Raw genomic sequence first — 11,853 nt, forward strand, 5'->3', positions numbered from 1 at the left:
GCAATAAAGATGCAATCAAAAATTGTCCTTATGGACAACGTTTTGCTTAAAAACGTCACATACTTACATTTAGGTGCCTTTAGGTCATCCATGAGTCACAGCACAATATAAGGACACTTTATGTAATCTATTTTTGGCAATTCATAGGAAATAGGAATACTTCCAAACAATACTACTTACATATACATACCTATGTAAGGATTTAAATTAAACTTAAATGACTAGTCAAACAGCAAAACAAATAAAAAAACTTTGGTCGTTGTGCCATTTTTTTAGGATTTAAAGGTTTTTTTCTATTTTTTTACGATTTTCTATTTTTTATTTGATACTAAAGTATCTTTTCGACCGTTGTATTACATTGTCGGTGTCAGTTGATAAAGAAGCGTAGTATGCTGTGACCTGAAAACAAATGCAATAGAGAATATTACGCGAAACTCTGCGTAGGGGGCGCCACTACCACAATCTGAGGGTCTATCGCGAAATAAAAAAATCGAAATTTCGTTATCTAACATCTCTGTCACGCTTGCATATTAGAGTGATAAAGAGGCAGATAGCGAAATTTCGGATTCGCGTTTCCCGGTAGGTGCTCTGTAAACAAACCGCCTTGATGCATCAATGTCATATTTTATCAATGTCATATTTCATTATACTACCTACAAAAATTGCATACTGCAGTCACATAAGGGCGCACGAGCGGGCGGACCAGCTCAGTTCCAGCTCCTATAGACATAATTTGCAGTCGCTGTGGCCGAAATCGGTCAGGAGAGGAGGAAGAAGATACTACCTACTACTCCTACTAACTAATAGGTACGTTTAACCTTTAAGTTCAATTTCCAGGATATGAAGATGCCAAAGATAAGGAAACGCCATGCTGATGCCAATAATCCGTTAATATGCTCGACCGTTTCGTATATTTATCAAAAACCGATGAAAACTTACGTGTCGCATCAATTGGTCTTCTTAACGTCCTTGCTCTCCTCTTTAGGCAGGCCTTTGCCGAGCAGCTTGGCCAGGGAGTCCCAGATGCCGCCCAGGAACAACGCGCTGAACAGGTTCTCAAATGGCACGAACGGATCGTGGATGCCCAGCAGGATTGAGGATAGCTGGAAAAATAATAGTATAACCAGAGGCGTAGCTAGAGGATATGGCGCCCGGGGCCGTCACCAAATTGGCGCCCCCTGACGACTGACAAAAGTTTCCCTGCTGCTGCCTTTTGCCCATTTTGGCGCCCCCCCCCCTTAGATGGCGCCCGGGGCACTTGCCCCTTTGCCCCCCCCCCCCCCTCCCCCCTAGTTACGCCACTGAGTATAACGTATAAGTAGTTTCTTTCTCTATTTTGTGTGTAGCTATACATAGATCTAGATCATGGGTCTACAATCATTTTGACCCAAGGGCCACGGTCAGGCGTGCTCTTTCGGGCCGAATTTTAATTTTATGGAAGTTTCGACCCAATATCAGCATCCGGTACTGTGGAACATACTATATGCGGATGATGTTGCCCTGATATCTAAATCAGCCTGCAAAACATTTTCAATCTCTGGGCCAAAATCGTCAAAATCTAACTATGCAACAATGGTTTAAGTTGTAATCGAGACTGCAATGTTTTTAACTTTTTAATTTATTGACTGACCATAAACAACGCACTTCGCGACCTACTTTGTAACTAATGGTGATCATTGATTTTATAACTTGAAAAGCGGTTTGAAAACAGCTCTTATCTCATTGGCACGAGGCTGTCTTTCCATTAAATGAAATATGCATAAATGAGGTGATTACTTTACAAGGCCAAGTCCACGGTAACTATTAAGCATGATACGAGTAAATTAAGTAGCAGTTATCATGATCATAATAGATCTCATTGTGCAGATCGCAACGTCGTTTCGTTACCGACTAAAATGGAATTTGAATCTTTTTAATCTAGGTAAGTACTTCATAACCTTGTTTTAAGTTTAGCAAGTAAGTTTTAAGTTATTACTTAATAATCAGCAAGTCAGCATGGACACTTCAATGGCATGCGATTGAGTTTGGCATTAAGATTTTCTGTGGAAGCTGCTGCCATCTTACAGACCGAACACGGATTCGTGTAAATGGATTGCCGATTCATCATGTCATACTTACTATATTAACATAAGGGTAAACGACAACTGCTCTGAAGACATGGAAATAAAGTTTAGCGTTCCGCAAGGTTCTGTACTTTCCTCACTGCTTTTTCTGCTCTACATCACTGACACTGGCACTGGCAGGCGATGAAGGGCGTAAGCGAGTGATTCGTACAAACAGTGTACTATAGGTACCTTGAAGTAGACGAAGAATATGACGATGCCGAAGTAGACAAGCGCGTGCGGCGCGGAGATGAGGTCGGTCTTTTTGTCCAGTACGAAGATCACCGATGCCACCAGCGACGCCTTCGTGTAGCTGGAAAGTGTTTAATACGTGTTTATTTACTTCACTGACTGGAATAAGATCTCCTCGTCGATATGGTAGATAATGTTCAACTGAGTAATTACGTTTTTAAACCAGCAATAATAGCTAACTTAGTAGGCGGAACTTAGATATTGCAAAAATTCTAAAGGGCTTTAATTTAAGCTTTTTATAAGGAAACCTTTTTACCAGACTTGATAAAAGAGAAGGTTCTCTATTCGTTGTGATTTTGTTGCTATAACTTGCTAACATATATGTTCCTCAATTACTCCGAACTGATTTGAAAGACTGAGATGCTGAAGAAATCGGGGGATCTCTTCAAGTATTTATTTTATTTTATCAGGGGCTGGAGCCACTCGGGCCACTCCATGTGCGTATTTAGTGATTTTTGTGCTAATAGTATGCTTACAGGCTAACAAGTACTTACAAGCTAGGCTGCATAGTTTCCATAGCAGTTGGGGTCCAGGCTCCACGGATCAGCCTCTCTACTAGCTTGGTGAAGCCCGCTCCGTTGCCCTTCAAGGTACCTGTAAAATGCGAGTATGTGATAACTGATAAGCAATTTGGGTGTTGTTGTCTCAAAGTTAGGTCTCCCTCCTAGGTCAAACTCAGACTGAAAACACAATAGTATAAGTCGCTGGAGCCCTAGACTGGCGTTCTTAATAAGTATAGCATTCTTCCTCACATCTGGTATGACATAGGACATGGACCAATACAAAAGTTATTTCCAGCTTCTGGCAGTTCTGGCATGGCACTCGCATTGTTCATCTCGCCATCTGGTCGTCGGAGGGCGACTCGTAGATACATTACATTTGCAAAGTTGCCAGTTAACTGTTAACTAATTAGTTGTTGGTTTTGCGACAGTGCGATGTTTGCGATGTGGCCAGTGTACTGGCACTTTTAGCCTTGAAGGATATAACCAACGGAGACGCCTTGTCTGTAATAGTACAGCTAATTATTAAAAGTCTGCCAATTTTTGCGGGGAAGGGGAACGTTAAATGTATACGTAACGTGAGTAACGTCAAAATAGGCCTGTCAGATAAACGTCAGTCCATACATTGTGTAAGACCATTGTTCGACTATTCTCGACAGAGGGGAACGTCTGTTAATGGCTACTCCGTTTGGTTATATCCTCTAAGATTTTAGCCTGTTAACTTTGAAACATAATTTTTATATAACGCTTATAACGCCTTGGTGAGAAGCAAGTTAGAGGCTTCGTCGATCGCATGGTTACCGTATGAATCACTTACGTGTTACTGCTGGAGAAAGTGCAAAAAGCTTTCCTAAGGTTTTTGTACAAGAAGATTTATGGGTACTACCCGTTCCTGTATCCAACCAAGTATCTCTTGGGAACCCTTGGATACAATTCATTAGAAGTCAGACGGACCTTTAGTTTGCTATCTACTGCGTGTCGAACACTGCGAGGAGAGTCAGATTGTCCGGAACTTGTGAGCCGCCTCGTGCGACTGTTTGTTCCAGATGTCTCCAGAATAGATCTCAGGTCGCGGAGGGAGACGCGTTCTTTTAGCTGTGCCGGCTGCGCGAACTGTGTCGCGAAGAAACTCGCCACTGCCGCGCGCTCTCTCTCTACTTAATGCGCTCTTGGCGTCAGCACCGGAATGCGAAATGATTGCATGGCGATGGGTGGCTGTGAGAAACGAATGCTTGAGGTTCTGTGAGGATGGATGCTAGGCCCTCGAGTGTAACGTAATGTTTGTTATCCGTGTGTGAAATGTAATGTAATACTTAGTGTAATGATTCTATGTTGTTATGTGTTAGTTTCATGACGTATTGGTTTACTGTAAAGTCGTGTAAACGTATTTATATAAAAAAAATATAATAATAATTGTGGGCCATTTATTTGGTTATCTGGCGGATTACTTCGCTTCAGATTTTATCCCTCCTCTGCAAAAACTCCATGTATAGCTCTTTCAATTATATTGTTTGGCTGCGTTACCACTGAGACGGAGATGAGATTCGTGCGGGTTCTCTTCTCCGCTCCACTGGATTACAATCCAGATTATTGGTTTATTTCTCCGTTCATATCCACCTCAGTGGAAAGGCAGCCTAAGCGACTTCAAACTTATGTTTTCACTCACCAATAATTATCATAATGATGTAAGCGTTAGGATACAGTTTGCCGGCATGGCTGACTCCATCGTACACTTTCTTGGCACGGTAGATCTCTTTCATGGCAGATGCGACGATTTTCACGGGCAGGAACTTTGCCACTTTGTAGCCCACGTCGAATGGTGTGTAGAAAACTATGTACCTGAAAATATAGAAATGAGCAAGTCAGATTTGTAGCTAATAGTTAAATAATTATAGAAAACAAAACACGAATTGCGCAAGAAATTACAAAGCAAGCGGAGACAATATCCGCCAAGGTTGAGCGCAATGTCGCGTGTACTACTGCTCTCAATTGGCAGCCGCAAGACAGTTAAGGTGGTTCGACTAGGTTACCCAATGCTTAAACCCCGCTAGATGGCGTCACTTTCGCAAATTTTCAGGTTTTATTTTTTTGTGGAATAGTGTTGGTATCTGTATACTTAAAAGTATGTTTAGCGCACTCTTTACATAAATATTGAACTATTATAATAAACATTGAATACTTCATTAGTGCAAAAAACACTTTTAAAGTCGACAGAGTGTTTCTGTCATGCTATTTCCTACTATTACTCACACATGCAAACAGTGTTTCCGTGATGCTTGTAGTAGACAATTTCATGCAGTGTAAGTATGCTGCAATGGCGTTGCGGTATGTTCGTGGAAATACGTGCAAGAGGATTCGGGTTCGAGACTGATACGACAGGGGTAATTTTTTTTTGTCCTTTTTGTGTTATCTTATGTTTCTTATACCTTTTATTCTTCGAATTCTTGTCCGATTCCGATATAACCGAAATATATTTCAGTGATATCGGAAACGGCTCTAACGATTTCGATGAAATTTGCTGTAAGGGGTTCGATCTAGCTAGGTCCTATCTCTGGGAAAACGAGCATTTTTGAGTTTTTACTTATGTTTTCTTTTTCTCCCAGATATTCAGTATTATTAATAAATTAGTTTATAACGTTTTATAAAAATATGTGACGTTTTGAACTAAAAGGTACCACATTGTCGGTTGTCGATTAGGTTGATTTCATTTTGAAGCTTTATGGAAATATGACAACAATAAGTAGGTACCCGTTTGGTTGAAAACGCCTCATATATTGAAAACCTGACTTTCACAAATCTCACCTTTTTGGGTTCTTCCAACTCAGAAAGGATGGAGAATACTGACGATTCTTAGTAGCACTAGCCCAAGGAAGTCCAGGTTTGTAAGTGTTAGATATCAGTTTTTTTTTAAAGGGCTAAATATAGTTCTACAAGTAAAGCAATCCCTTACTGCCCAGCCTCTATAGTATTTTTCAAACTGGAAGGGTACGATGATAGATTTCATCTCCATACAATTTATAACGTAATAATGCCAAATGTTGCAAAATTATATTGAATTGAGATCTATCATCGTACCCTTGCAGTTTGAAATAGTTATTTACGATACAAGTGCGGAAAAGAGAAAATTCGAAACGAGTGGCGACAGATTAAAACACGACCGCAGAGAGTGTTTTAAATCGACACGAGTTGCGAATTACCTATTCGCACGTGTATCGTACAACGTTTTACAGTACATATGGCCCTTTAAACTTTCGACATATGCATGAAAAGTGCTCTTTACGCACTAGGGCGAGAAAGTTGCACCATATGTACTGTAAAATACTTTTTAGTACATATGGTGCTACATATACGTTACCGCCCTAGTGCGGTAATTAGTACAATACGTGCATATGTCGAAAATGTAAAGGGCCATAATTATGTACTGTAAAACGTTGTACAATACACGTGCGAAAAGGTAATTCGCAACTCGTGTCGATTAAAACACTTCCTTCGGTCGTGTTTCAATTTATCGCCACTCGTTGCCAATTTCCTACTTTTCGCACTTGTATCGTAATGTACTAATAATAAAGTAGTAATTGTAAAATAAAATTAAAACTTTTTTATATTTTTTTTTGGATTCAAGTAGGTACAGTGAGTAACAACATTGCATGGCCTTCTAATTATAACTATTATAGAAAACGGGATATTTATCATGTTTATGTATATAATTTATTTCTTGATATTTTGGCCGGTCTTGCAAGACCAGTCGTTGTGGAAATCCCTGGGGAGGCCTATGTCCAGCAGTGGATGTCTTGTTGGTGTAGATGGATTCACACAACAAATGAAATAACATTTTTTTCATATTTGTTATCCGTAGTTGTCCCTGTACCTGAAAGAAAAATAATATCATGATAGCACAAAATCTCTAATGTTATAGGAAGAAAGATGATGCAACAATATGGATTCTAATAAAGTTATCATTTACTTACCTAGTAATAATTGTGTTTTTCATTCATAGACAAAATTCCATAATTTTCATCCTCAGGAAATGTTTTATTTTACTTTATTGCAGTGAGGATGTCCTGATTTTTTCTGGCTAATGAAGGAAAACATTTTATTTCCAAGAATGCCTCTTCATTTTGCACAATACCTAAAAAAAACCTAGAGTTAGTGACACATTGACTATTCGGCAACCAAAACAGTAATAATTACATTATATAGGTATTGTTCACTGCTTATATCTACCATTACGGAAGAAGTGAGAATTATTTTCTAAAAAGATCGGCACGAGAAAATTACAATGTACAATGAAGGAATGAAACTGTACCTACCTTACGAAACTTCACCATCATGAATTCCGCTTCAATTGAGTCTGAATTTTTCTGGATTTTCGCGGACCAGAACACCGATGATTTTTGTAACTTGATTTAGACGTTGCTATCATTTTCAATTTATACAAACAAATTGACACAATAAACATGACCCTATGTGTCAGTGTCAACACTGTCAAATAAAAATGCACTAAACAATAAACATGACGGCACTGCAAATCCTGCCAGGTCGGCCAGGCAACGTCGCCAACGTCATAGAGTGGCAACGCCGCACGCAACGTATTTGTACACGACATTTGTGACACACACATACGTAAAATTGATGAAAAAATTACGTTGATTTATGTATGATTTCTGTATGAAACAAAGTTATTCTATTAATTTAGCGCAAACGAATATTCGAAAGTAGATAAATGAGCAAATATTTGTGTAGTAATAGTGTGTAGTGCCTTAATTAAAGCAGATTGAATTTTGTATGAAAATCGAACCACCTTAACAGTAAGTAGGTAAGTACTTATGAAATAAAACTATGAAAACGGATTATATCGCGTATATTAAATTTATCAATACATCCCGACGTTTAAGTACTTATAGTCAACGTAAGTTTGGTCATTTCTAATTTGGTTAAGAAGGAGCTGGGTGAAAGCCGTTTAGATGAGGTAGAATGATGCTAGAAGCGCTGCTTCAATATTATACCATATCAATCACAGATTCTAAGGGCATACCGCGAACCACGTTTGACGTGTTGCCTCCCTGTCACACTTACGCACGAATTTACAAGTGCGACAGAGAGGCAACACGTCGAACGTGGTTCGCGGTAGGCCCTCCGCTTCCTAACACATAAAAATAAAACGCGTTTACAAAGCAGCACGACTTCAAGTGGATCGCTGCATCTATGGTTTGGATAGATAATGCTTGTGTAGCTACGACGAGTCGACGCAAATCTACCAAGTTAGGGCGCCGATGAGGAGCTAAGTACGCCGTGTTCTAGAGCTGCGCGAGGATATACTCACTGAAGTCCTTTGACCACCGAAGATCACCAGCTTGGAAACTTACCAAGTAACTGTGCCGGTGTGACAAAAGTTACGGCGTGTTCTTGGGCGGCGCGAGGATGTTCTGACTAAAGAGTTCTTTGATTTGACTACCGAAGATCAGCTTGATGGAAGCTACCTAATGACTGAGCCGATGACAAGCTGCGGCGTGTTTTTGAACCGCGCGAGGATGTTCTAACTGAAGAGTAATTTGGTCACTGAAGATCACCAGCTTGGAAACTTACCAAGTGACTGTGCCGATGACGAGTTCCGGTGTGTTTTTGAGCGGCGCGAGGATGGGCTCTCCGAGGAGACCGTTGACAACCATCCCGCCCGCGAATATCAAGCATGATGGAATCTTACCAAGTAACTGTGCCGATGACGAGTTGTGGCGTGTTCTTGAGCGGCGCGAGGACGGGCTCTCCGAGGAGACCGTTTACGACCATGCCGCCGGCGAATATCACGAGCATGGTGGAGAGCCAGCATGCCAGAGGGTGCTTGCGCGAGAACGCCTGTGCGCCTGAAGCAGACAGTAGGTATTTATTAACAGATGTATTTATTTTAGGATTGGCGCCCATCATCATAGCTGCCAAAAACTGACCGCAAGCTTCGGCTTGTGCCCTGCTTGTAAATAGTTTCCGATAATAAGTATTTCTTCCTTTAATAAGAACATCAGGAACGGGCGGTAGATTCAAAGTCCATACTGAAGAAAGAGGTACCTATAAGGGGACACTTTGGGTCTATGTGATGAATATCTATATTCACCTATAGGTAATATTCATGGAATGGTGAGGTATAGGTAGTAGGAATGGTCTGTTTGCACATTTAATAGCGATCTGGTGCGTTGAGTAGAGCGACATATATATCTATCAATTTTATTTTATCAACCGTCAAGCGCGCCGAACGCGTCCTCAGTGTTGTATAAGTAGTGGTTGTATACGTGGTACCGTAGGTATATAGGTATTTGCTAAAATTCTCACCTTTATTCTATACATTATATACATTAAAACTAGGTCTGGATGGTGTGACGTAACTCGCAAGGTTTATAACGAGCTACTTGAACAGGTAAAGAGCGTCAAATATATTGGTTCCCATAATTTTATTTTATTTTATTCGGATACATGTAGGTAATTCTACAGCATTACTAGCTAGGAGCGCCAAAGCTCTGTAAAACTAAATGTGTAGCAGAAAAGTTATAATAAGGTAAGAAGACAATGTTTTATACATTATCACTACATTAAAGGTTTTGTGTAAATTGGTTGAACTACCCGTGCGAAGCCGGGGCGGGTCGCTATAGTTTATTACATGACTGCCTTTACCTACCTACTGATAAAAGAGGCGCGGACACGAATCAACACCCCGTAGGTACCTATTTAGTCCCACCCTAATGCACAAGTAGGGATCGGGGGCGAGCCATTTAATTTACCGTTAACCACTCTCTTGGAGCCTAAAAACTGCTTTCTCTACCGTCTGTGAGGGGTACAAAGTAAAAGTTAGTGCTTGAGAAAGGAAACCTAGGCCACCCTAGGCTCTCCGAAAAATGTCGCGCGAGTGACTAAAACAAGTGTAAAGCGTAAAATTATTTAATAATAAAAGTAGGACATTGTCATTTTTATGGTTCCGTACCCAAGGGGTAAAACGGGACCCTATTACTAAGACTCCACTGTCCGTCTGTCTGTCTCTCAACAGGCTGTATCTCATGAACCGTGATAGCTAGACAGTTGATATGTTCGGGTAACTGATAGGTAACTTAAACATAATATATATATATTGTGCATTTTGTTTGTAGTGTTATTGCGCATGCTTGCATTTCAAGACATTTGTGTTACCAAAGATAGATATAACTCCGTAATAGATGGATACAGTCTAAGGAAAAAACGTGCCTCGAAAATCAAGAAAATTTTATTCTCGTTCAGAGGGCGCTACTAGTTTTGGCCTACAGTCGTATAGATGGCGTTGACGGTTTCGTTTGTTATTTAACAATTTTAACGCATATCAGTGAAAGAACATGGGTCAAAATCATAAAAATAATTAATGCAAATAAAAAAAAACATTTTTCTATATTTAAATACATTCTATCGTATTTTTATAAATCTTCATTTTTAGTTTCAAAGTGTGTCGACAGATGGCAGTGAATTTACTGGGGTTACAAAATTTACTATGACAGTACCGCTCTAGTATAAGTTACTCTATGGTGTTACCTATAATTTTAAAAATGCTACTCGCACAAAACGATAGACCATAAATGCAACATCATCAACACAAAAAAATTTAAACACGCCCGCGTAAATAATTTCCGCCAGTTATGATGACGTAGCAAGTTGTAGATTTGATTCAGTAATTTCGCGCTCGGTACGTATGGCTCGTTGGTCTAGGGGTATGATTCTCGCTTCGGGTGCGAGAGGTCCCGGGTTCAAATCCCGGACGAGCCCGGCTGAATTGCCTTTTTGTACTTTTAATTAGCTTTTTATGAATAAACTTAATTAATCTTCATTAGAAATTATCAGAATTAATAGAGAAAGTTAACAATCTAAACAACTGACAAAACGAAATGAATATTATTTCGTTTATTTATTTTAACGCCATCTATAGGAATATACTGACATACCCTAGACGCTTTGCTCGCTGCAAAGCATTTGGAAGACTTAGCAGGACCAAACAGATCCTTGTTATCAACTTATCATAATGATAACCTAAATATTCTCCACAACAACTTTTTTCTGAATTTATTTTGTCTATCTTTTTTCATGAAAACGTAGATTGTTTATCACTCATGATAAGATTCCTTACGTATATTTATATCAATATGATTAAATACAAATGCAGTTATAGCATTATTATTATACTGTGCAATTAGGTAATCTAATCACATTCACCGGCAATGTTTAATGAACTATTACATATAATATGGTGTTTTATAATTAGCCACCTGGTTAGCATTAGATAGGTATAGTTGTGTGATCCGCAGGGAACCAATCTATTTTTAAGCTGGGTACAGTATTTATTTTTAGTTCGCCCCATACATTACGTTTACGGGCAAAATAGCGCAAGGATGCGGAAGCGAGAACATTAAGAAATTGGCGGTTCATTTAAAAGTAGAAACTTACCAGCACCCAAATCCTCTCTGACGGAAAGTGCACATAATAGTGAATGTGCGATGTCAAAATACGGAAACATTTTTAGTTTTATGACCTGGTTGGCCAGGTCTAAGAAGGCTTCGGGATCCATGGTGGAATATTTGAGGTAACTACAATTATTTGAGAATGTATGGCACAACTAAACACCGACAATAGGGCGGTACGGCGGCCGCGTGTGATCGCGGGCAGAGCAGCCGCGAGACTGAGCTTGGAGACTGGATGTGGACGAAGCTGATTGAACGCTTTTATTATTTTTGTCAAACCACACTGGCGATGAATTCACAGATAAGATTAGCCGGCACTGCGTTAGTCGATTTTACTTTTTGTAACTTTTAAAAGTATTTCATTAATTTTTAGTCGCATATCAAATAATTAGAAGTAGACAGATAATTTCAGCACCTCAAACACGGTTTCCGTAGTGTAGCGGTTATCACGTGTGCTTCACACGCACAAGGTCCCCGGTTCGATCCCGGGCGGAAACAGTTTTTTATTTTTGTTAGATTGTATTTTATCGACATTCC

The 11,853-nt window shown here is 39.7% G+C and overlaps 1 protein-coding gene and 2 non-coding genes across 3 annotated transcripts; 2 read left to right on the forward strand and 1 right to left on the reverse strand.

Moving 5' to 3' along the window:
- Window positions 1-307: 307 nt before the first annotated feature.
- On the reverse strand, window positions 308-11,548 carry LOC134749591 (trimeric intracellular cation channel type 1B.1). The gene is made up of 7 exons (XM_063684594.1): window positions 11,303-11,548; window positions 8,559-8,715; window positions 4,521-4,693; window positions 2,849-2,948; window positions 2,295-2,415; window positions 940-1,103; window positions 308-399 (listed from the first exon to the last, which is right to left on the reverse strand). The coding sequence occupies exons 1-6, from the start codon at window positions 11,421-11,423 to the stop codon at window positions 948-950; spliced, it is 828 nt and encodes a 275-aa protein (XP_063540664.1). The 5' UTR covers window positions 11,424-11,548; the 3' UTR covers window positions 308-399; window positions 940-947.
- On the forward strand, window positions 10,556-10,627 carry Trnap-cgg (transfer RNA proline (anticodon CGG)). Its single transcript has one exon. It is a non-coding gene; the product is annotated as a tRNA-Pro (tRNA).
- Window positions 11,549-11,741: 193 nt separating the features above from the next.
- Window positions 11,742-11,814, forward strand: Trnav-cac (transfer RNA valine (anticodon CAC)). The gene has a single exon. It is a non-coding gene; the product is annotated as a tRNA-Val (tRNA).
- The last annotated feature ends 39 nt before the right edge of the window (window positions 11,815-11,853 follow it).

This window comes from Cydia strobilella, chromosome 18, assembly GCF_947568885.1.
Source record: "Cydia strobilella chromosome 18, ilCydStro3.1, whole genome shotgun sequence".
Lineage (NCBI taxonomy): Eukaryota > Metazoa > Arthropoda > Insecta > Lepidoptera > Tortricidae > Cydia > Cydia strobilella.

Coding starts and splice junctions, on each gene's coding strand:
- LOC134749591 (XM_063684594.1), bottom strand. CDS start 11,423: ATGGATCCCGAAGCCTTCTTAGACCTGGCCAACCAGGTCATAAAACTA. Junction 4,694..8,558: donor GTCATCGGCACAGTTACTTG/GTAAGATTCCAT, acceptor CTATATTTTCAG/GTACATAGTTTTCTACACAC. Junction 1,104..2,294: donor TATTCTTCGTCTACTTCAAG/GTACCTATAGTA, acceptor TTATTTTTCCAG/CTATCCTCAATCCTGCTGGG.